Genomic DNA, 26,607 nt, shown 5'->3' on the forward strand with positions numbered 1-26,607 from the left:
ATGTTGCCAGGGTTGGAGGATTTGAGCTATAGGGAGAGGCTGAACAGGCTGGGGCTGTTTTCCCTGGAGCGTCGGAGGCTGAGGGGTGACCTTATAGAGGTTTACAAAATTATGAGGGGCATGGATAGGATAAACAGACAAAGTCCTTTCCCTGGAGTCAGGGAGTCCAGAACTAGAGGGCATAGGTTTAGGGTGAGAGGGGAAAGGTATAAAAGAAACTTAAGGGGCAACTTTTTCACGCAGAGGGTGGTACGAGTATGGAATGAGCTGCCAGAGGAAGTGATGGAGGATGGTACAATTGCAACATTTAAGAGGCATTTGAATGGGTATATGAATAGGAAGGATTTGGAGGGATATGGGCCTGGTGCTGGCAGGTGGGACTAGATTGGGCTGGGATATCTGGTCGGCACGGATGGGTTGGACTGAAGGGTCTGTTTCCATGCTGTATATCTCTATAACTCTATGATACTCCATAATGGAATTGCCTCAGGAAATCTGGTAGACACACCCATTATGGATAACAAGTACTGGTTCTCACATCTGGTTCTCGGGAGGGGACCTATACAATCAATTATAACCCATGTGAAAGATTCTTCAAATATGGGAATTGGCAACAAAGGTGCTGGATTTATTACGGCCTGTCGCATACCTACCATTTAGCATGTATGACACGTACGGCAAAAGTTAACTACATTCTTGTGCATTCCAGGCCAATAAAAATGTTTTTGTACCTTAGTCTTGAGTTTTTGTACCTCTAAGTGACCTCCTCCAGGTAGTTCATGTGCTACCCATAACACTTCTATATGCTACCAGCAACACAATCTAGTGTACTTCAGCCCATTTCTCCAGTGCATTAATGTGCCGTGGTCTCTATTTCCGTCTGAGGATTCTATCTTTCAGATAATAACCCTCTGGAATATTCTCTGCCTCCTTTTCAGAGTACGCATCCACATATATAACTTTTATCTTATTGTCTTGCTGTTGCAAGTTCCGTCGCCTTTCAGGAGTAAACACTTCTGTCTGATCCTCTGCCTGTTCAGGGTTTTCCTGCACCATTACATCAAACTGGCTTTCCGCTAACTGAACCTCAACTCCTTCAGCTTTCTCTTTACTTTTTCACTTCGTGCTGAGACTTGATAGTGGGATCTGGTTACTACACAGTCTGGGAAAATACCAGGATACTTCTGTTTTAACTCCTCAGTTTCTTGGTCTTCCTTGGGCTTCTCCATAATATGGTGTGTCACTCCTAGCTTGGATCCTGCCAAATTATTCCCAAGATCAAACTGAATTCCTGGAACTGATACTCTGTCAATCACTCCCATTGTAACTTCCCCAGTCTGAAATTGGCACTCTAACCTGATTTTACATAGGGGAACGCTAAATTTCTGTCCATCTATTCCACAAATTACCATACTCTTGGGTAACAGATCAGAAAGGGTGCATATTCGCTCATCCTTTACAATTAGCGACTGGTTAGATCCTGTATCTCTCAAAATTATAGCTTCTTGTCTTTCTCCCTCAGTTCTTTGTGAGTAAACTTTACCCACAGAGGTGAATTCTTTGTAGAGATCAGGTGCTAACTCCTAGGCTGCACACTCTCCTGCAGCTCCTCGGCTCTTCTTGGGGTCTCCTTTACTACCTTCACTAATGCCACTGGCTTAGCTTCTTTTACCACATCTTTTCCCACAGTGCCTTTCTTTAATGACTAGCACTGTGACTTTATGTGTCCCACTTTACCACAGTGGGAATACCTGAGGTCTTTCACCTCCTTTCCACCCTCTTGAGCTTCTTTTTTATCCTGTGGTAAATTCTTTCCAGTGTTCTCTACTCTTGGTTCAGTACTGTAAGATCTCCCCTTCTCTCAACTTCCATCCCTCACAGGACGAAATTCTGGGTGGAAGCTTGTCTTATGCACCAGCATGTATGTATCTGCTAACTCTGCTGCCCTTTTCACTTCCTGAACTTTCTGTTTTTCCACATGAATTCGTACCATCTCTGGAAGTGAGTTTTTAAATTCTTCCAGCAGAATAATCTCTCTAAGAAAGCCTCAAATGTCCAATCTATTTTCAAAGCACGCACTCATCCATCAAAGTGACTATGTTTAAATCCTTTGAACTCAACGTAAGTCTGACATGGTTCCTTCTTTGTGTTTCTGAACCACTGTCTATACATTTCTGGTACCAATTCATAAGCATTTAAAATAGCCTGTTTAACCTCCTCATAATCTTTTGACACCTCTTCTGACAATGCGGCAAATACCTCACTAGCTCTGCCTACCAATTTAGCCTGAACTAGCATTACCCATAAATCCTCGGACCACTCCATCTGCCTAGCCAATTTTTCAAATGAAATAAAGAAAGCTTCAACATCTTTCTCATCAAAATGTGGCAGAGTTTTTATGTTAATATATATATATATATATATATATCTCACTACCTTCTCTTTTAATCTCCATCCTATTAACTTCACTTTGCTAACTAAGTTTCCTTTCCCTTTCTCTCTCCCTCTCTCTTTTTTCTCTCTCCATCTTCTAACTCCATTTTCTTCAATTGTAATTTACATTTTTCTACCTCTACTGCACTTGTCTGTTTCTCTGACATACCTAAGTGTTTGAGTAACCCCTTTACAATTTCAGCTTTACTTTTGTCCTTGGTTAAACCCAAATCTAACTTATTTGCTAATTCTAAAAGTATGTTCTTTTTCTTCCCTTCTTGGCAAATTTGAGATTCACCTTAAAATCCAGAACCTCTTTTGCAATTAGCGAGTTTTGAGAAGATTTTAGCTCAGGTTGAAGTTCTGGATGTAAGTTTGCTCACATGACACAATCTGATGCTCTGGGGTATAAGACGGGAGAACATTTGAACAGTTGAGAGGTGAACTGTCAATCCTAGCATGTACCAAACTGCTTGAAAAAACATCTCTCTTAAAAGTACATTTTTGATCAGTAATCTGTGACGCAGAAATTCCTAACAAGGATAAAAGATGATGCAGGAAGTTCCGAAGACAATAACCTACAGCTGCCTGGTTTTGAGATAAGAAATGTTGTTTTGTAAATCTTAATTGGGAGTTTTATCGGATTAGTATTATAGAAGGGAAGGTAAAAGATAGGTTAGAGATTACTGCACAGTTGCTGGTTTTAAATTAAGCAGGAGGGTTTAACCTGTGTCGTAACAGTTTGGGGGTTCGGGTCCAGGATTTGAACTGGTTTGGACAGATTTGAACGGATTTGGGGGTACGAAAAATCCCAGCAGATTTAAACACTTGCAGGTTAGTGTCCTAGATCTTTAAATAAAATGCAGGTGAGACAATTCATTTAATTTCGGTGATTCGGGATTGATTAAATTAAAAATGAGAGAAATGGCTCTTAAAATTGCAAAAGTTTGCTCACTAAGCTGGAAGGTTCATTTTCAGACGTTTCATCCAGAGACTCACTGAAGATGTTAGCTAGTATGGTGACGAAACGTCTGAAAATGAACCTTCCAGCTCAGCGAGCAAACCTTTGCAATTTTAGAAGGTTATGCGCTAAACGCAGGCAAATGGGGTTGTTTATTTTGGGAAACTTGATTGGTATCAATGGGTTGGAATGAAGGGTCTGTTTCCATGCTAAATGACTCTATGACTCCCTAACACAAAGTGACTTCAGCATACTTGTGCATGAAACACAGAAAGCTAGCAGGTAATCAGGAAGGCTAATGGAATGTTGGCCATTATTTCAAGAGGGTGGGAGGATAAGAGTAAGGAGGTCATACTGCAACTGTACAAGGAAGTGGTGAGATTGTATCTAGAGTACTGTGTTCAGTTTTGGTCCACTTATTTACGGAAGCAGAGAAGGTTCAGTTGAATGATTCCTGGTATGGAGGGATTGTCTTCTGAGCAAAGACTAAGTAAGTTGGGACTTTACTCACTGAAGTTTAAAAGAATAAGAGGTGATCTCATTGAAACATATAGGGTTCTTAAGGAGCTTGGCTGAGTAAATGCATGCTTTGCTTCATGGGCAAGTCTAGAACCAGACGCCATAGTCTCAGGATAAGGGGACCCCAATTTATGATGGAGATCGGGGAATTTCTTTTCTCAGAGGATTGTCAGTCCTTGGATGCCTTGCCACAGAGAGCTGTGGGGAAGAGTCATTGCATACCTTTGAGGCTAAAATAGACTGATTCTTGATCAGTAGGAGAATCAAGGGTAATAGGAAAAGGACAGGAAAGTGGTTATGAGGACTGTCGGGTTTGCCATAATTCCACTGAATCGTGGAGCATGTTTGAAGGGCCTAATAGCATCTTTCTGTTCCAATTTCTTATGGTCTTATAGTAATAAGCTCCTGGTGTTAAGAGGTTATTTCAATTCAAGGAAATCATCTTGGAAACATAACTGCAACCTCACATAGTTACTTCTAAACAGTTAGATATGTCATTTCTGGAATCCAGCATTGCCTGCTGGAAGTCACATTCACGAGAACTGTGGATTGGAGAATTTGAGTTATATCTCATTTAGATGCTCCTATCAGGAACATAAAATCACAACTTAAATTTTCAGATTATTATTGTAATAACGCAGGAATTGAGAGAGGAAATTAAACGCTTACTTCTTCAAGCTCCTCAACTGATTCCTCCTCTTCTTCAGTCTCTTCTTCCTCAGGTTTTGCTTTGGCTTTATCTACATCTCCTTTGTCTGGGTTCCACTGTTCTTGCTGGTATACGTTTCCCGTGACAGGATCTTGACGTTGTCCAGACACTCGTTCACACAAGTCATAATCGGGACACTATTAATAAATTTAAAAGAAATGTCTTGAAATTATTTCCCTGCAAAATATTGTTTAACCTTCTGACTTTTATGTATTTGATCATAGTGCAAATATTCAAATTCACTTTTTTCTCATTGGTATGACCATAGAAGTTATTATTACTGAAATTTAATCAAAATACACAATTCATATCCATATTTAATTCTTTCATGCATTGTATTAGCCATATTTAGAATTTTTGTTAGAACTGTAATGATTTCCACATTCCAGAAATTGCAGAAGCCGTTAGGTCATATAACTTTTGTACTGCAAGTTACAGAAATACAAATGGACAATGAAGTAATCAGGTCAATGGGGCATCTGGATGTCACTGAACATCAGGTCTAATTGTCTATTTCTTAACCAATGAAATTTCAGGACAGACTCAACCAATTAAATTTAAGATGTATTTACAGTGAAAAAGGACATGGAAGATATAGAATGTGGGGAAATAGATGTAACATCTTGAAAAATGTCTTTTTTACAGAGGAGGAAGTGCTAGATGCCTTGAAACGCATAAAGGTGGATAAATCCCCAGGACCTGATCAGATGTACCCTGTGGCAAGCTAGAGAAGTGATTGCTGGGCCTCTTGCTGAGATATTTGTATCATCGATAGTCACAGGTGAGGTGCCAGAAGACTGGAGGTTGGCTAACGTGGTGGCACTCTAAGAAGGGTGGTAAGGACAAGCCAGGGAACTATAGACCAGTGAGCTTGACCTTGGTGGTGGGCAAGTTGTTGGAGGGAATCCTGAGGGACAGGATGTACATGTATTTGGAAAGGCAAGGACTGATTAAGGACAGTCAACATGGCTTTATGCATGGGAAATCATGTCTCACAAACTTGATTGAGTTTTTTGAAGAAGTAACAAAGAGGATTGAGGAGGGCAGAGCAGTAGATGTGATCTATAAGGAATTCAGTGACAAGATTCACCATAGGAGACTGGCTAGCAAGGTTAGATCTCTCGAAATAAAGGGAGAACTAGCAATTTGGATACAGAACTGGCTCAAAGGTAGAAGAGAGAGGGTGGTGGTGGAGGGTTGTTTTTCAGACTGGAGGCCTGTGACCAGTGAAGTGCCACAAGGATTGGTGCTGGGTCCGCTATTTTTCATCATTTATATAAATGATTTGGATGTGAACATTAGAGGTACAGTTAATAAGTTTGCAGATGACACCAAAATTGGAGGTGTAGTGGACAGCCAAGAAGGTTACCTCAGATTACAACAGGATCTTGATCAGATGGGCCAATGGGCTGAGAAGTGGCACATGGAGTTTAATTCAGATAAATGCAAGGTGCTGCATTTTGGAAAAGCAAATCTTAGCAGGACTTATACACTTAATGGTTAGATTCTAGGGAGTGTTGCTGAACAAAGAGACCTTGGAGGGCAGGTTCATAGCTCCTTGAAAGTGGAGTCGCAGGTAGATAGGATCGTGAAGAAGGCATTTGGTATGCTTTTCTTTATTGGTCAGAGTATTGAGTACAGGAGTTGGGAGGTCATGTTGCGGCTGTACAGGACATTGGTTAGGCCACTGTTGGAATATTGCATGCAATTCTGGTCTCCTTCCTATCGGAAAGATGTTGTGAAACTTGAAAGAGTTCAGAAAAGATTTACAAGGGTTGGAGGATTTGAACTATAGGGAGAGGCTGAACAGGCTGGGACTGTTTTCCCTGGAGCATTGGAGGCTGAGGGGTGACCTTATCGAGATTTGTAAAATTATGAGGGGCATGGATATGATAAATAGACAAAGTCTTTTCCCTGGGTTGGGGGAGTCCAGGACTAGAGGGCATAGGTTTAAGGTGAGAGGGGAAAGATATAAAAGGGACCTAAGGGGCAACTTTTTCATGCAGAGGGTGGTACGTGTATGGATTGAGCTGCCAGAGCAAGTGGTGAAGACTGGTACAATTGCAACATTTAAAAGGCACCTGGATGGGTATATGAATGGAAAAGGTTTGGAGGGATATAGGCTGGGTGCTGGCAGGTAGGACTAGAATAGGGTTGGGATAACGGGTTGGACTGAAGGGTATGTTTCCATGCTGTACAGCTCTATGACTTTATGACCCTAATTGAGAAACAAATAGAACAAATGACAGAGTTGTTCATATGATGAATTACTGACTCAACTTAAAATAGACAGAAATAAAGGTAGATTGAGAGACAGAAAGAGGACAGAGAAAGGAGATGGGTGAATATACAAGCAAATTAAAAATTATCTCAGAATAATGTACTGAGACTACTGTTCTAATTGTTTACTTTTGGGCCTCCAAGGTAGGCCTTCATGTCGATTACTTCAATAATGAGTTCTTTATGACATAGAAAAGCAAACTTAAGTTTTTCTGGTACAACTCATTCTTGTTTACAATGCAAATCCAACAGCATTTGACATTATTGGAGAGGTTGTTTTTCCAAGGCTAACAGCAAACTATTCAGCAATTTTGCTAACTGGAATTAATGGCCTATTTCCTCATCTTCACATTTTGCTAGGAATATTTCCTATGCTCCCATGAGTAATAGTAGATATGTTAACATACAAATCAAAAGCATGAGTAAACCACTCAACTCCTCAAGCCTGGTTCACCATTCAGATCATGGTTGATCTGGTTACTCCAGATTCCTGCCTACCCTTCTGATAATCAAAATATCCCACCTTAAAAATATTCAAAGATTCTGCTTCCACTATATTTCAAGGAAAAAGATTCCAAAGACTCACAATGCTTTGTGAGAAAAATAGTTCCTTATCAATGTCTTGAATTTTGCAACAGTACTTTCAGTCCATTTATCCAAGGCTTTTCTATAAATTGTTCAAAACGTTGAAGCATCGGTTCTCACCTTTGTGACACACCATTCATTATATACTTGCCAATCTAAAAATGACCATCTATGCCTACTGGTGCCTGATAACTAAGGTGGCTGAGTGGTTAGCACTGAATCACAGTGCCAGGGACCCGGGTTTAATTCCCTCCTCGGGCAACTGTCTGTGTGGAGTTTGCACATTCTCCCCGTGTCTGCGTGGGTTTCCTCCGGGTACTCCAGTTTCCTCCCACAGTCCAAAAGATGTGCAGGTTAGGTGAATTAGCCGTGCTAAATTGCCCATAGTATTAGGTGGATTTATCAGGGGTAAATATAGGGGGGGTTGGTTTCTCTTCGGAGGGTCGGTGTGGACTTGTTGGGATGATTATCTAAATATCACTTTTCTACCCATGCCAATATGTTACTTCTTACATAACAACCTCTTATTTTCTGCAAAGATTTAGTTAACACCTTCTGGAAATCAATATACAATACATGCACTGTTCCACATTATCCACAGTGTATGTTAATTTATAAAAGAATCCAATTAATTGGTTAAACCTAACTTCTCTTTCAGAAAGCCATGTCGATTCTGCCTGCTTACCTTAAATATTTCTAAAGTGCCCTGCAATATCATCTTTTCTCCCCCCTTTTTGAATGAAGGAATTATATTTGCCAATATCCAATCAAATGGAACATTCTCAAATCTAAGGAATTTTGGAAAACCGTAAACAATACATCAATAATCTCAATAGCCAGGAGATTTTAAAACGTCAGGATGAAGTTCATCAAACCTGGGGATTTGGCAGCTCACAATTCCAACAGTTTGCTTGGTACCATTTCCCTGGTGGTTGTAATTTTCTTGAGTCCTGCCCTCCATTCTATTTCCTGATTTGCAACCATTTCTAGATGTTATTTGCATTCTGTCTATTAAAGGTCAAGGCAAAAACCTGTTCAATTAATCTGTATCTCCTTATTATCCATCATTAACTCTTGAGAGACGCTTGTTATAGGATCAATGTTCATTTTGTTAATTTTTATCTTTTTAAATATTTATACAAACTCTCAGTATCTGCTTTTATATTTCTATAAGTTTCTCTTCAACTCTAATTTCCCATCTTATTAATAATTGTGTAATTCTTTGCATCTTTTTAATATTCTGACCAATCTTCTGAATTGCCAGCCGTCTGGGTGTAATTATTCATTTTCCTTTATATTTGATATTAACTTTGATTTTTTTGATTTAAGCATTTAAGATGGTGGGTCCTCCCTTTGAATTTTTTTTCTTTCTTTCTGCAATGTATTTAACCTGTGTATTTGGAAATATCACCTTCAAAGTTTGTCATTGCTTCTCTCTTGACTTATCCCTTAAACCAATGTGGTAGTTCAATTTAGCTAGCTCTGGTTTCATGCACTCAAAACTGCTCTTATTTAAGCTTAAAATACTAGCTTTGGACCTAATCTTCTTTCCTATAAATTTAAAGTAAATATTAATCATATTATCATTACTGCTACTACAGGTGCCTTCCCTATAAAATAATTCATGCCTTACTGACAATGTTCCAGACAACACCATTACCAGCCCTGTGCATGTTCTGTCCCACCAACAGGACAGACTCAGCAGAGTTGGCAACGCTGTGGTATACAGTGGGTGGGAGCTGCCCAAGAAAATTGACTCTTGATCCTGTGATATTCTAAGGCATTAGGCTGAAAGTGGGCAAGGAAACACCTTGCTGATTATTATGACACAGGATAAACCCTTCTGCTAATTTAAACCAGACATACAGAAAAGTTCACCTCGTCTTGTAATCTGTTAAAGTATGAATGACAGAGAACTACCCAAATTCTACTAACTAAAAAAAAATTAACAATTTATTCTTTAACTCCAAAAGAAAACATTAAACAACAACTATCTACATTGTAAGCCTCCTTGGGCTTAACAATTTATCTACTTCCCACTCTTCACAATATACTGAACCAATGAAGCCCCTTATTAAATTTACAAAAAAAGTCAAGTTTCAAAACTAGCTAGCTGGATTGATCCTCCTCTGCAGATTTTCCCTGTGTTGTCTTCAGTCTTCTGCTGCAAAGATGTTTCGTATGATAAAGGTACCTTTCAGAGAGCATGTTTTTGAAAGCAATCAGTCAATGGCAGAAGATGTTCTTTCTCCGGCTAACTGTCCAAAATGCGTGCTTTTATACCCCAAAACATCAAATCATCTCATTAGTTTGATGTTGTCAGAACTGTAAAATTCAAATTTGTTTGGATTTTAGTATCTTACGGCATAATTTAAACTGATTGGTTGAATTCGAATGGCTGTGAAAACAACACATTGCCCAAGCTACATCTCAAATGTTACATCTTCAAATTATTCAGTACACTCTGTGCTTGCATTTAGTCACATGACAGGTGCTTGCCAGCTTTTCAATTTTCACTCCCTCTTAAAGGTACAGTATGTGCCTTCAACTCCACAACATGATGACCATGTGCCACACCCGTACCCTCTCCCCCAACTGATGAACTTTCTATGCTGAGCAATATCTGGAAGAAGAACTTAGCGTGACAAGGGCACAAAATGGCAAGAATAGCAATGAAGGGGAAAACAATATTGATACTGTTATATAGTAACGACTGGTTGTGAAGTAAACTCTGGTTGGTAAAGACATTGCCATCAAGAATGGCAACAGTTGACATCAGACATCCTGGAAAGAGTCTTATAGTGAATCAGGACCAGTAAAATTCTAAACAGAAAAGAGAAATGGCAGGAAAAACTCAGCAGGTCTGGCAGTACTTGCAGAGAGAAATCAGAGTTAACATTTTGGGTTGAGTAACCCTTCCTCAGAACTGATGACAGCTAGGAAAATGCCAGTTTATATGCAGAAGAGAGGGTGGGTGGGGGGGGGGGGGAGGAAGAGTATACAATAGGTGAGGATAGAGCCCAAAGAGAGAGAAGAAGAGTTGGACAGACAAAGGAGTAGATAATGATGTGGCTAGGAGGGTGAATAGCTATTAATGGGGACTGTTAGCGGCTAACAATGGGTTATTTGTGCAATAGCAGTCTATGTGATAAAAGGCCTGATGTGTGGGGGTTAGGGTAAGGACATGCGAGAGCTCAAGCCCTAAAGTTATTAAACTCGATATTGAGTCCAGAAGGCTGCAAGGTCTCCAAGTGAACTTTGTGGAACACTGTAGCAAGCCTGAGACAGAGGTGTTGGCCAGGGAATAGGGGGTGTGTTAAAGTGCCAGGCAAGTGGAAGCTCAGGGTCTTCTTTGCAGACAGTAAAATTTTAGACTGATTCTCTCAAACTCAGACTATAATTGAGATCAACTTAGGTCTTAACAATTAAAATTAAAGTCAAACCAAAATTTTATAAGACAATAGATGGCTTCCGGTAATGCTGCAATGGAAGCTGAGACACCAGCCATCACTTGCTATGATATGACTGAATTTACGATTGTAATGCTGCTGCTGCATGACCAATAAACTGAAAAATCTGGGCCCTACCCTTTTTGGAAAGTCTTGTGCAAAGTTGGTGTTTGTCTCCTTAAACACTGTGTCATTGATAAATAGGTTTTCTGTCAGATTTACTCATGTACTAAGCATTTTGTTATATATAGCATCAGTCAACAGCTATAGCCTGGTCCATCAACGTGTTCATGCAATTTCTTCAGTAGAACCCATTTGTGACACCAGCACATGTGCTACTCTTCCCCCCCTGCCATAATGCAGATCATGGGATGTGTCTAATCATGTGCAGATTCCTGTCTTTAAGTAATGCTCTAACTAGTCTCCTGTCAGTATCTGATCTGGGGGCTGTGTGCATGACAGCGAATAAGTTTTTTTTCATTGTTGCTGTCTTCTTGTTCTTCCACTACAGAGTGGCTGGTTTGCAGTTATTCAATACAATACAGCACAGGAACAGGCCCTTTGGCCCACCAAGCCTACACCAATTCCTAATTCTTAGTTAGAGTTTCTACTTATTGCCGATATGCAATTTCTATCCCTCTATTCACCAGCATTCATGTGTCTATCAGGATTTGCCTTAAATAATGCTAATGTGCCTGTTTTCATCACCCCCAATGGCAGTGCATTCCAGGCACCCACTAACCTCTGTGTGAAAGATTTTCCCTGAACTTCTCCACTAAACCTTCCCCTCTCACCTTGCCCTCTTGTACTTGACCTTTCAACCCTGGGAAAAAGCCTCTGATTATCCACCAAATCTATGCCTCTCATAACTTTGTAGACCTCTATCAGGTTGCCCCTCAGCCTACATCTTTCCAGTGAAAACAATCCAAGTTTACTCAACCTGTCCTCATAACTAAAACCCTTCAGGCTGGGCAACATCCTGCTAAACCTTCTCTGCGCCCTTTCCAAAGCATCCACATCCTTCTGGTAGCGTGGCAATTAGAACTGATCGCAATATTCCAAATGTGGCCTCACTAAAGTTTTATATAGCTATAACCTAACTTGTCAACTTTTATATTTGAAGCCATTGAAGCTAATGAAGGCAAACATGCGTCTTGACCACCTAATCCACCTGTGTTGTCATTTTCAGGGATTTGGGGTCCTGTACATTCAAATCCTTCTGTATGTCAATGCTCCTAAGAGTTCTGCCATTTATTGTATAATTTGCACCAGAATTTGACCTTCCAAAATGCATTTTCTCACATTTGTCCAGACTAAACTCCAACTGCCAATTCTCTACCTAAATCTGCAATCTATCTATGCCATATCCTTTGACAATGCTCCTCACTTCATGGGTATTGAGGAGATTTGTAGAGGTTCGTTTTCAAACATTTCGTCACCATACTAGACAACACTATCAATGAGCCTCTGGTGAAGCACTAGTGTTAGTGACCCGCTTTCTATTGATGTGTTTAGGTTTCCTTGGATTGGTGACGTCATTTCCTGTGGTGATGTCATTCCCTGTTCTTTTCTCCCCTCTGAGATCCCATCTGGCCCTGGAGACATGTCCACCTTAATGCATTTCTGAATACACAACATGTCCTCCTTCATTATATTGACCTGCCTGAGAGTATTCATACACCTTTCCCTAATCTCAGCTTCCCTCACATCCCTCTCTTTGGCAAATACCAATGTAAAGTACTCATTAAGGACCTCACCCATTTCCTCTGACTTCACACGTAACCTCTTTTCTTTATCCTTGAGTGAGCTTACTCTTTCCCTAGCTACACTTCTGCTCCTAATATATGTACAAACTACCTTGGGATTCTCCTGAACCCTGCTGGCCAAGAATATTTTGTGGCCCTTTTTAGCGCTCCCAACTCCCCATTTGAGTTCTTTCCTACTTCCTTCATATTCTTAGATGTTAGGTATGCTTCTTTTTTTTTGACCAAGCTGATACTTTCCCTTGTCATCCAAGGTTCGTGAATGCTGCCATTCCTGTGCTTCATTTCCACAGGAACATACCTGATCTGCACTCTAATCAACTGATCTTTAAAAGATTCCCACTTGACAAATGTGGATTTACCATCAATCAGCTGCTTCTAATCCACATGCTTTAATTCTTGTCTAATTAAGTTATAGACGCGAGTGTGGTGTTGGAAAAACATAGCAGGTCAGGAAGCATCAGAGCAACAGGAGAATCAATGTCTCAGGTATAAGCCCTTCATTGGAATGAGGCTTGTAGGCGGACTGGGATAATGTGGGGGGAGGGGAAATGAGGCAACTGGTGAAATCCACAATGAACCAGTGTGGTTACAGAATCCCAAGGTGGAAGATGAGGCTTTCTGCCTCTAGGCGTTGGGTGGTAAGGGTTTGGTAATGGAAGAGGCCCAGGACCTGCATGTCCTTGGCAGAGTGGAGAGGGGGGGCTTGAAGTGCTCAGCCATGGGGCGGTGGGGTTGGTTGGTGTGGGTGACCCACAGATGTTCTCTGAAATGATCTGCAAGTCGGCATCCGGTCTCCCTGATGCAGAGGAGACCACATCAGGTGCAATGAATACAGTAGATGACATTGATGGAGGTACAGGTAAATTTCTGTTGGATGTAGAAGGATCCTTCGGGGCCTTGGACAGAGGTGAAGGGGAAGGTGTGGAAACATCTTCTCCACGTCCACTCTATCCAGGCTACTCAGAATTCTGTAGGTTTCAATCAGTTCTCTCCTCATCCTTCTAAACTATCGAGTGCAGATCCAGAGTCCTCAACCGCTCCTCATGACAAGTTCCTTCATCCCCAGGATTATTCCTGGACATCTGGTCTGGATCCCCTCCAACACCAGCACAACCTTCCTTAGATATGGATCCAAAACTGCTCACAATATTCCAAATGCAGTCTGACCAGAACCTTATACAATCTCAGCAATACAACTCTGCTCTAGTATTCTACCCCTCTTGAAATAATGCTCACACTGAATTTGCCTTCCTGACACCTAAATTGCATGTTAACTGTAACAGAATCCTGAAGGTAAGACTCCTACGTTCCTTTGTGCTTCAAATTTCCAACGTTTTTCCTCATTTATAAAATAGCCTGTGCCTCTATTCTTCTTTCAACACTTTCACATGTTACATTCCATCTGCCACTCATCCAGATAATTAATGTACAATGTGCTTTCAGCATAACCATTCCATTTTCATCTACTATGGTTCCCATTATCACCTTTTCTGTCTCTTTAGCTTACCATTATGTATCCCTTTGTCTGTCTTTCTCTCCCACTGGGCTCTGTCCTTACCTACCGCTTACTCCTTTGAACTCCCCATCCCAATCCTCTGTCTTCAGCATATTACTAGCTAGTTCTGAAGAAAGGTTAACTCTGCTTTCTCCACAGATGCTGAGTTTCTGCTGAGTTTCTCCAACAATTTTTGTTTAAGTTTGAGTTAAATTTGGTTGAATTCAGGCACCAGGAATTAATGTGGTTCAACAAACTCAAAGATAATGGTTGGATGGGACAGTGTAAATTGTAATGAGCAGCAAATGAGGATGAAAAACATGGAAACAGAAACGAGAAGTATGTGTAGTCCTTTTGGACCATTAAACCTGACCTTCCATTCAATAGTATTATGGCTGGTTCTCTATCTCAGAGCAATATTTCTGTTTCATCCCCATATACCTTGATGTCTCTCAAATCTAAAAGAAATTATCAAATATAATGACATAATTATCATTTTAAACACTTTTAAAAGCAAAGCTTATTATAATGTGCATTTTCAGAGAATATACAGAACTGGCTTGAAGGTAGAAGAGAGAGGGTGGTGGTAGAGGATTGTTTTTCAGACTGGAGGCTTGTGACCAATGGAGTGCCACAAGGAGTGGTGCTGGGTCCGCTACTTTTCACTTCTTATATAAATGATTTGGATATGAGCAAAGGAGGTATAGTTAGTAAGTTTGCAGATGACACCAAAATTGGAGGAGTAGTGGACTGCGAAGAACGTTACCTCAGATTACAATAGGATCTTGATCAGATGGGCCAATGGGCTGACGAGTGGTAGATGAAATTTAATTTAGATAAATGAGAGGTGCTCCATTTTGGGAAAGCAGATCTTAGCAGGATTTATACACTTAATAGCAAGGTCCGAGGGTGTGTAGGTTCATAACTCTTGAAAGTGGAGTCGCAGGTAGATAGGATCGTGAAGAAGGCGTTTGGTATGCTTTCCTTTATTGGTCAGAGTATTGAGTACAGGTGTTGGGAGGTCATGTTGCCCGCTGTACAGGATATTGGTTAGGCCATTTTTGGAATATTGTGTGCAATTCTGGTCTCCTTCTTATTAGAAGGATGCTGAAACTTGAAAGGGTCCAGAAAATATTTATAAAGATATTGCCAGGGTTGAAGGATTTGAGTGATTGGGAGAGGCTGAATAGGCTGGGACTGTTTTGCCTGAACTATCAAAGGCTGAGAGCTGACCTCATAGAGGCATATAAAATCAAGAGGGGAATGGATAGGGTAAACAGACAAAGTCTTTTTCCTGAGGTGGGAGAGTCCAGAACTAGAGGCATAGGTTTAAGGTGAGAGGGGAAAGATATAAAAGGGACCTAAGGGGCAATCTGTTCACAGTGGTGCACGTACAGAATGAGCTGCCAGAGGAAGTGGTGGAGGCTGGTACAATTGCGTCAATTAAAAGGAATCTGGATGGATATACGAATAGGAAGGGTTTAGAGGGATATGGGCCAAGTACTGGCAAATGGGACTAGAATAGGTTGGGATATCTGGTCAGCATGGATGAGTGGGACCGAAGGGTCTGTTTCCGTGCTGTATATCAAAGTGGGCGGCACGGTGGCACAGTGGTTAGCACTGCTGCCTCACAGCGCCTGAGACCCGGGTTCAATTCCCGCCTCAGGCGACTGACTGTGTGGAGTTTGCACATTCTCCCCGTGTCTGCATGGGTTTCCTCCGGGTGCTCCGGTTTCCTCCCACAATCCAAAGATGTGCAGGTCAGGTGAATTGACCATGTTAAATTGTCCGTAGTGTTAGGTAATGGGTAAATGTAGGGGTATGGGTGGGTTGCGCTTCGGCAGGTCGGTGTGGACTTGTTGGGCCGAAGGGCCTGTTTCCACACTGTAATCTAATCTAAAAAAAATCTCTATGACTCTATGATAAGCTGCATGATGAAAATGCCAAGTCTACAAAGTTTTCACAAAGATAACTTTATGGATCTAGTTTATGACTTCAAACTGTACTGGATTAGGACTAAGAATTGTTTAGTGAGAAACTGCCACAGATACAGCGTAGACAAACAGAAGGAGGGAAGAACACAGGAAGCCAGGCAGCCTCAGGAGGTGGAGAAGTCAATGTTTCAGGTATAACCCTTCTTCAGGAATGGTGGTGGGGGTAAGGGGAGCTGCAGATAAAGAGAGGGGGTGGAAGGATAATGGGTGGAGAGAGGGGTGGAGTGGTGAGGTAGTGATAGGTAAATACAAATGGTGGGCATGATCAGATTGGTCGATGGAAAGAGTGAATCTGGTTGGTAGCGAGAAGGAAGGGTCAGCTGGTGGGATGGAAGGGAGGAGGCTGGGCTGGAAAGGAGGTCTGGGGAATGGGTAGGAAGGTTAGCTGCCTGGATGGAAGATAAAGTGTTGTTCCTCCAATTTGCGGCCTGATTCAGCCTGGAAGACTCAACATTGAGTTTGACAAAGGGTCAGTTAGACTCGAAGCGTCAGCTCTTTTCTCTCCTTACAGATGCTGCCAGACCTGCTGAGATTTTCCAGCATTTTCTGGTTTGGTTTCAGATTCCAGCATCCGCAGTAATTTGCTTTTATCCAGTGTTTAACCCACTGCCACCTCTCTTCCAGGAATGCCTACCCTGAAGAAATACTGCTCTTCTCTCCGACGGGATTTTCGTTTGTCTCTCTCCCCCTGTCCACCTTCACTGCTTTCCTTTTCTCTCTCAGTGTTAGACAAGGTATTTACTAAGACTCGCTTCCACAGCCATATTTCCTTCCTCAGTGACTGTCTTCTCCTCCGACTTACTCCATGTGGATTTCAACTCAAATTCCACCCTGCATGCAGCCTCCAGGATTACAGGTACTTGCACAATATACAACATTTTTCCAACTGCTGTTCTCACCGCATCCTAAAAGCCATGCGCTGTCACACGAAAGCACTCGACACCTCTCTCCAGCAGCACCCGACTTACTCTCTCTCAAAGCTGTCCAAGTCCACAGTTTCATTTCATCCTTCGTATTATTCGACGCCTTAACTCCAAACTTTTCCTGTTCCTGTTAAGGAACGCAAGCTTCAACTTCTCATCCACACCCCCACCCACCCTGCACCTTCCAACAGTCCCAATCCCTCGAACCCCATCTCTTCCAGCCCCACCCTTGCCGTGTGTTCACCATACCCTCTGACCTTCCCCTCTCTGAGGCTGCGCGTGCTGTTATAAGCAAAGGACTCAGCTTTGTACCCTTACGTCCCCACCTCAATGAATTCCGGGCTCAACATGATGCTGAGCTCTTCTTCCATCGCCTTCGCCTTCGCGGTCACTTCTTTGGACAAGAGTCCTCCCCCCGCTCCACAGATCCTTTCACATCCCTCCAACATTCCACCTCTAATTGGACACTCCCACCAGGACAATTTCCTGCCCTCGATCTTTTCATTGACAATTGTCGACGGGACATTGCCGCCTGAATTTCTCTGCCTCTCTTACCCATTCCAACCTCTCTTCATCCGAACTTTCTGCCCTTCGCTCGCTTATGTCTAACCCCAACCTTGTTATCAAACAAGGTTTGATAACAAGGGAGTGCTGTTGTTGTCTGGCGTACTGACCTCTACCTCGCAGAGGCTGAGTGCCAACTCTCAGATTCCTCCTGCTACCTCCCCCTGTAGCATGACTACACCACAGAGCATCAAGCCATCATCCCAACACCGTGACTGATCTCATTTCCTCCGGATGCCTACCCCCTACAGCTTCCAACCTCATAGTCTCCTAACCCACCTACATCTGGGATTCCTCTGATGCCTTGCGACACATTGACAGCTTTCAATTCACAGGCCCTAACCACCTTCTATTCACCATGGGTGTGCAATCTCTTTACACCTCCATCCCACACCAAAACGGCTTGAAAGCTCTTCGCTTCTTTCTCGAAAAGAGGCCTGAACAATCTCCATCCACCACCACTCTCCCCCGCCTGGCTGAACTTGTTCTCTCTCTCAACAACTTCTCCTTCAACTCATCCCATTTTCTCCAAATCAAAGGTGTAGCAATAGGTACCCGCATGGGTCCTAGCTATGCCTGCCTTTTCATGGGGTATGTGGAACATTTCTTGTTCCAAGCCTACCCGGGTCCCCTCCCACAACAGCTTTATCAGTACATCGATGACTATTTCGGTGCGGCTTCATGCTCTCGTCCTGACCTGGAGAATTTCATAAACTTCGCTTCCAGTTTCCATCCCTCCATCACCTTCACCTGGTCCATCTCCGACACCTGCCTTCCTTTCCTTGACCTTTCTGTTTCCATTTCCGGTAATAGTCTATCCACTAATATCCATTACAAGCCCACTGACTCCCACAGCTATCTGGACTACAGTTCTTCTCACCCTACGTCCTGAAGGGACTCTATCCCTTTCTCTCAGCTCCTTCGCCTCCGCCGCATTTGTTCCGATGAGGCCACTTTCCAAAGTGGTGCTCTTAATATGTGCTCCTTCTTCTCCAACAAGCTTTGACAAAAGGTCAGTTAGACTCGGAACTTCAGCTCTTTTTTCTCCTCACAAATGCTGCCAGACCTGCTGAGATTTTCCAGCATTTTCTCTTTTGGTTTCAGATTCCAGCATCCGCAGTAATTTGCTTTTATTCAACATTGAGTTATCCAATTTCAAACACCCTTCCCACCCATTCCCCGACCTCCTTTCCAGCCCTGCCTCCTCCCTTCCATCCCTCCGAGTGACCCCTCCTTCCAGATAACAACCAGATTGACTCCTCCCATCAACCAACCTGGTCATGCCCACCACTTGGATTTACCTATCACTTCCTCATCACTCCACCCCTCTCCCCACCCATTATCCTTTCATCCCCTCTCTTCATCGCAGCTCTCCTTACTCCCACCTCCAGTCCTGAAGGAGGGCTATACTCGAAAAGTCCACTTCTCCACCTCCTGATACTGCCTGGCTTGTTGTGTTCTTCCAGCCTTTTGCTTGTCTACTTTGGATTCCAACATCTGCAGATTTTCTTGTCTCTAACAGATACAACAGAAACTACCTCCCCCTTCTGAAATCTTCAGGATTTGAAAATTAAACATCCATCAGAATACTTTATTGTTGCAAGGTGAGAGTTTTTGAAGGGACGACAATGAATGAACACCACTGTCTACAGGGAACATACAAATTTTATAAATTAGGAGCTGGAATAGATAATTTCATCCCTTGAGATTGCTCTGCTGTAAGTGAATGGCTGATCTGATTGTGGTCTTAACTTCACATTCCCGCCTACACTTCAGCAATCAATCAGCCATGACTGTTCAGTTAGAAACAATAACTATTATGTAAATTGATCCTTCAACTGTAAATAAGATTCTTGATAATCTGTGAAACGTCTTTTTCCTGACTATATATTTTACTTCACCAAGTTACAAGATTTGATACTCTGCAAATTTCTAATGTTTTTGAATTCTGGGAAGCTGTATGCATTTTTTTTGCATTAGTAGGTTTTTGGATATATTTGTATGTTTTAAACATGTTGTTAATAATTTCTGCATCTTTGCTCGAGTGAGTTTCAGAAGAAAAACTATTAACTTTTTTTAACTCATTCACGGAATGAGGGTGTGATTGCTAGGCCACCATTTATCGCTCATCCCTAATTGCCCAGAGGATTAAGAGTCACCCGCATGTAGGCCAGATTAGGTAAGGATGGTAGTTTTCTTCCCTCAAGGACATTAGTGTACCAGATATGTTTTTCTGACAATCTGCAATAGATTCATGGTCACCATTAGACTATTAATTCCAGATTTTTGCTAGTGAATTCATATTTCACCATCTGCAATGTCAGGATTCAAATCTAGGTACCCAGGTCATTACTAGGGTCTCTGGATTAACAGTCCACTAGGCCGTTGCCTTCCCACTTTAATGTACAGAATCTGGACAACTTATTTCTTATACCAGTTATACACAGTGAAGTGCTAAATTAGCAATATCATTTAAGTACAAACTCTATTATATAAGATCAGGATTGGAGTGGAGAGAGAAGTTTGTTCACCTGTCCTGATTTGGCCATGACAAATGTAATGGATTACTTTGCTCAATAGATTAATTTAATAAAGTAGGAGTTGTTTTACCTTGATATTAATGATAAAGTCAGGCTTTAGATCTATACTTTTTATGAGTTGTATTTGTTCTGGAATCTTCAAGTAGTTCTCGGAAAGGCAAGGAAATTCACATAAAACATAACCTAAAAAGAGAAGTATTGTTAATTAGCACTTAATGACATAAGAAATAGGAACAGGAGTAGGCAATAGACCTGCTCAATTTCAGTTACTATTTAATACACGATGGCTGATTATCTTTAATACAAACATTCCTGTTGCTCCCTATAATCCTTGGAAGCTAAAGTCTATTTACCCCAGTCCTGAATGTACTGAATGACAGTGAAAACTGTCCTGGTCCACCCATATTGACGCGATGGTCAAGAAAGCACAACAACATCTCGATTTTTGCAGGAGGCTAAGGAAATTCGCCATCGCATAAAAAATCTTAGCAATTTTTATTGATGCACAATAGAAAGCATCCTGTCTAGATGCATCACAGCATGGAATGGCAACTCCTCTTCCCAAGACCGCAAGAAACTACAGAGAGTTGTGAACACAGCCAAGTCGTTCACGCAAATCACCCTTGCATCTATTGACACCATCTATACTTCCTACTATTCAAGAACAGCTTCTTCCCCATTAATTTCAGACTTTTGAATAGACCTCTGAAATGTTAATGTTGATCTCTCTCTCTCCGCAACTTCTTTGAGGCTATAACATTATTTTGCTGAAAAATGTGTTGCTGGAAAAGCGCAGCAGGTCAGGCAGCATCCAAGGAGCAGGAGAATCGATGTTTCGGGCATAAGCCCTTCTTCAGGAACATTACTTTGCACTGTTCTGCTACTCTGCTGCATGTTGTATGGTATGATCTGCCTGTATAGCACACAAAACAATACTTTTCACTGTATCATATGACAACAATAAATCAAAGTCAAACCCTTGGGTACAGCATATTTAACAAAGCAATGTCCAAATGTTGAATTGCAAGGGTTTTTATTGTAAATCTATGGTTTAGCACAAACATTAATTTCCATCTTTCCACTCTGGACCCATTCCCTATCAAGAAGCAAACTCTCCATAGGAAAAGAAGCCAGCACTTTTTTTTATTTTAGAAATTCATCACCCATTAAACAATCATCTAATTAACCAATTACAATAATCACTGCCCACCAGCAACAGTGTGACAACAAAAACATCAAGAAGGGAAGGTAACAAGAGAGGGGACTGAATGAAAATAATGTTGGAGTAGGAGATGGTGCAATCTAGCAGCCCCCTTCTCCCATCCCACAGTGTCCACCTATCTCTAAAAGCTCTGAGAATACTAATAAACACAACATGCTCTCTCCAAGGACACTTGGGCATAGACACAAGAATTCAGCTTCCTTTTCAAAAATTAATCCACCACGAATTTATCAATTCTCCTGAAGAATTCAGCTTTTTGTCTTATTTTAAAAATGCACCATCAATTGATCACAACAGTCAATTGACAAATTAGTACAAATTCCATACATCCGGGATAGTATGACAAAAACAAACAAAAAACCAAGGGAGGACCAAGGGTGGAGACTAAGCCAAAATCATGCTAGAAGGAGAGACGATATTTCAAACCTTCGCCGTACTCACTTCTTTCTAAAAGCTTTAAGAATACTGGTAGACTCCACATATTCTCTCACTAAGGAGACAAGAACATGGTTGCATGAACCAGCTCTTTTTTTTGTTATTTCTGAAATTCACTAAGTTAACCAGTAACCCAATCACCCAATTACAACCACTAACCACAAGAATGCACATCTTTCTTTTCCAAAAGCACACCACCAAATCACTCAATTAACTAATTAACCAAATAACAAATATCACTAGTCCTCCATCTTTTTGCAAATGATGGTGTTCTCCACACAGCTGATAATTCCATCTAGCTTTGTGTCATCCATAAACATTAGTCTCAGTCTCTGTAAATCTTTTCAATACAATGCGGATGAATAGTACCATGAATAATCTTTGAGTGTCTCCTTTTATTTGCCCGAGATTGTGTGCATTTTCTTTTCCTCACATTGATTCAGTCAGCTTAAATAACTCAACAGCAAGCTTTTATATATTTAAAATGAAAGTTATTTTATTTCTCACACCATTTTCCAAAGATTGATAAAATCACCATTTCTCATTCACATTGTTCAACGATATAAACATAAATCTACATGTCGAGATGAAAATAAAACAGGAATAATCCAAATGAAATTTAACTTGCTGTCAATTTCGGTGCAGATATGATATTTCATTTTCAGTTATTACTTTAGTTTAAGTGAAGATGTGCAGAAATTTCCCAGTAGCTATGACAGTTTCAATGGTTGACCAGTCCGGAGGTAAATTTCTAAGGTAAACTTGAAGATGCAACAGGTTAGAGGTGAAAGAATCCTTCTTTCTCTTTCAAGATACTGTGATTAGGCAATTTGACAGCTTACTTCACAGTAGCAGTCAGATAGTTTTGCTTATTCTCTCTCATTAATAGAATTCTGTTCGGAAATAATTGGAAATTTCCTGCTATATTTTTTAATTACCAGCAAAAATGGCCACCTTACCAATGTTATCTTGTAACAGGTGGTTAACTCCAGGAAAGGTAAGAGAGATAGGCAGTTAGTGCAGGAGTCTTCTTTTGCTATCCCCATTTCAAACAAGTATGCTGTTTTGGAAAACGTAGGGGGTGATGGATTCTCAGGGGAACGTAGCACAAACAGTCAAGTTTCTGGTCTTGAGACTGGCTCTAATGCAATGAGGGGTACATCAGGTTCCAAGAGATCAATTGTGTTAGGGGACTCTCTAGTCCAAGGTACAGGCTGACGTTTCTGAGGCCAGCAGCGAAAAATCAGAATGGTGTGTTGCTTCTATGGTGCCAGGATCAAGTATGTCTCAGAGAGTGTGCAGAATGTTCTCAAGGGGGAGAGGGACCAGCAAGAAGTCATTGTACACATTGGAACCAACGACATAGGAAGGGAAAAGGTTGAGATTCTGAAGGGAGATTACAGAGAGTTAGGCAGGAATTTAAAAAGGAGGTCCTCGAGAGTAGTAATATCTGCTAGTGAGGGCAGGAATAGGAGGATGGAGCAAATGAATGCATGGCTGAGGAGCTGGTGAATGGGAGAAGGATTCACACTTTTGGATCATTGGAAGCTCTTCTGGGGTAGAAGTGACCTGGACAAGAAGTTCGGACTGCACCTAAGTTGGAAGGGGACTAATATACTGGCAGGGAGATTTGCTAGAACTGCTCAGGAGGATTTAAACCAGTAAGGTGAGGGTGGTACAATTGAGACTGGTACAATTGAGAACAAAGGCGAGTCAAACAGTCAGGGCAGGCAGAGACAAAGCAGAGAACAAGGTAGGACTGATGAATTAAACTGCATTTATTTCAATGCAAGAGGTCTAACAGGGAAGGCAGATGAATTCAGGACATGGTTATGAACATGAGACTGGGATATCATAGCAATTACAGAAACATGGCTCAGGGATGGACAGGGCTGGCAGTTTAATGTCCCAGGATACAAATACTACAGGAAGGACAAAAAGGGAGGCAAGAGAGGAGGGGGAGTGGCGTTTTTGATAAGGGATAGCATTACAGCTGTACTGAGGGAGGGTATTCCCGGAAATACATCCAAAGAAGTTATTTGGGTGAATGGAGAAATAAGAAAGGGATGATCCCCTTACTGGGATTGTATTATAGATTCCCTAATAGTCAAGGGAAATTGAGAAACAAATTTATAAGAAGATCTCAGTTATGTGGAAGAATAATAGGGTGGTTATGGTAGGGGATTTTAACTTTGCAAACATTGACTGGGACTGCCATAGTGTTAAAGGTTTAAATTGAGAGGAATTTGTTAAGTGCGTACAAGACAATTTTCTGATTCAGTATGTGGATGTACCTACTAGAGAAGGTGCAAAGCTTGACCTACTCTTGGGAAATAAGGTAGGGCAGGTGACTGAGGTGTCAGTGAGGGAGCACCTTGGGGCCAGCGACCATAATTCTATTCGTTTTAAAATAGTGATGGAAAAGGATAGGCCAAATCTAAAAGTTGAAGTTCTAAATTGGAGAAAGACCAATTTTGACGATATTGGGCAAGAACTTTCAAAAGCTGATTGGGGGCAGATGTTCGCAAGTAAAGAGACAATTGGAAAATGGGAAGCCTTCAGAAATGAGATAACAAGATCCTAGAGAAAGTATATTCCTGTCAGGGTGAAAGGAAAGGCTGGTAGGTATAGGGGATGCTGGATGACTAAAGAAATTGAGGGTTTGGTTAAGAAAAAGAAGGAAGCACAGGATAGATAGAGTGAATCCTTAGAAGAATATAAAGGCAGTAGGAGTATACTTAAGAGGGAAATCTGGAGGGCAAAAAGGGGACATGAAATAGCTCTGGCAAATAGAGTTAAGGAGATTCCAAAGGGTTTTTACAAATACATTAAGGACAAAAGGATAACTAGGGAATGAGTCGGGTCCCTCAAAGATCAGCAAGGCGGCCTTTGTGTGGAGCCGCAGAAAATGGGGGAGATACTAAACGAGTATTTGGCATCAGTATTTACTGTCGAAAAGGATATGGAAGATATAGAAAGTAGTGAAATAGATGGTGACACCTTGCAACATGTTCATGTTACAGAGGAAGAAGTGCTGGATGTTTTGAAACGCAAAAAAGTGAATATTTCCCCAGGACTTGATCAGATGTGCCCTAGAACTCTGTGGGAAGCTAGAGAAGTGATTGCTGGGCCTCTTGCTGAGATATTTGTGTCATTGATATTCACAGGTAAGGTGCCAGAAGACTGGAGGTTGGCTAACGTGGTGGCACTCTTTTAAGAAGGGTAGTAAGGACATGCCAGGGAACGATAGACCAGTGAGCCTGATGTTGGTGGTGGGCAAGTTGTTGGAGGGAATCCTGAGGGACAGGACGTACATGTATTTGGAAAGGCAAGGACTGATTAAGAATAGTCAACATGGCTTTGTGCTTGGGAAATCATGTCTCACAAACTTGATTGAGGTTTTTGAAGAAGTAACAAAGAGGATTGATGAGGGCATAGTGGTAAATGTGATCTATATGGATTTCAGTAAGGCGTTCAACAAGGTTCCCCATGGGAGATTGGTTACCAAAATTAGCTCTTGGGGAATAAAGGGAGAACTAGCCATTTGGATACAGAACAGGCTCAAAGGTAGAAGACAGAGGGTGATGGTGGAGGGTTGTTTTTCAGACTGGAGGCCTGTGACCAGTGGAGTGCCACAAGGATCGGTGCTGGGTCCTCTACCTTTTGTCATTTTCATAAATGATTTGGATGCGAGCATAAGAGGTACAGTTAATACGTTTGCAGATGACACCAGAATTTGAGGTGTAGTGGACTGCGAAGGAGGTTACCTCAGATTACATCAGGATCTTGATCAGATGGGCCAATGGGCTGAGAAGTGGCAGATGGAGTTTAATTCAGATAAATGCAAAGAGATGCATTTTGGGAAAGCAAATCTTAGCAGGACTTATACACCTAATGGTAAAGTCCGAGGGAGTATCTTTGCTGAACAAAGATACCTTGGAGTGCAGGTTCATAGCTCCTTGAAAGTAGAGCCGCAGGTCGATAGGACAGTAAAGAAGGTGTTTGGTATGCTTTCCTTTATAGGTCAGAGTATGAGTACAGGAGTTGGGAGGTCATGTACAGGACATTGGTTAGGCCACTGTTGGAATATTGCATGCAATTCTGATCTCATTCCTATCGGAAAGATATTGTGAAACTTGAAAGGGTTCAGAAAGATTTACAAGGATGTTGCCAGGGTTGGAGGATCTGAGCTATAGGGAGAGGCTGAACAGGCTGGGGCTGTTTTCCCTGGAGCGTCAGAGGCTGAGGGGTAACCTTATAGAGGTTTACAAAATTATGAGGGGCATGGATAGGATAAATAGACAAAGTCTTTTCCCTGGGGTGGGGGAGTCCAGAACTGGAGGGCAATGGTTAGGGTGAGAGGGAAAAGATATGAAAGGGAGGCTAAGGGGCAACTCTTTCACGCAGAGGGTGGTATGAGTATGGAATGAGCTGCCAGAGGAAGTGGTGGAGGCTGGTACAACTGCAACATTTAAAAGGCAGTTGGATGGGTATATGAATATGAATAGAATACTACAAACCGACCGACTCCCACAGCTACCTGGACTACACCTCCTCCCATCCTGCCCCCTATAAAAACGCCATCCCATTCTCCCAATTCCTTCGACTTCGCCGCATCTGCTCCCAGGAGGACCAGTTCCAAAAACGCACAACCCAGATGGCCTCCTTCTTCAAGGACCGCAATGTCCCCCCCGACATGGGCGACGATGCCCTCCACCGCATCTCTCCCACT

The 26,607-nt window shown here is 41.8% G+C and overlaps 1 protein-coding gene across 1 annotated transcript in view; it reads right to left on the reverse strand.

Annotated features, from left to right (window-relative positions):
- Window positions 1–26,607, reverse strand: part of ak9 (adenylate kinase 9) — a 269,716-nt gene that overhangs the window by 231,631 nt on the left and 11,478 nt on the right. Inside the window, exons 6-7 of the mRNA XM_043675331.1 lie at window positions 20,289–20,401; window positions 4,583–4,759 (exon numbers count right to left, since the gene is read on the reverse strand). Of these exons, the coding sequence (XP_043531266.1) occupies window positions 4,583–4,759; window positions 20,289–20,401 (290 nt within the window). The remainder of the gene's footprint in view (window positions 1–4,582; window positions 4,760–20,288; window positions 20,402–26,607) is intronic.

The sequence above is a fragment of the Chiloscyllium plagiosum genome, chromosome 3 (assembly GCF_004010195.1).
Source record: "Chiloscyllium plagiosum isolate BGI_BamShark_2017 chromosome 3, ASM401019v2, whole genome shotgun sequence".
Lineage (NCBI taxonomy): Eukaryota > Metazoa > Chordata > Chondrichthyes > Orectolobiformes > Hemiscylliidae > Chiloscyllium > Chiloscyllium plagiosum.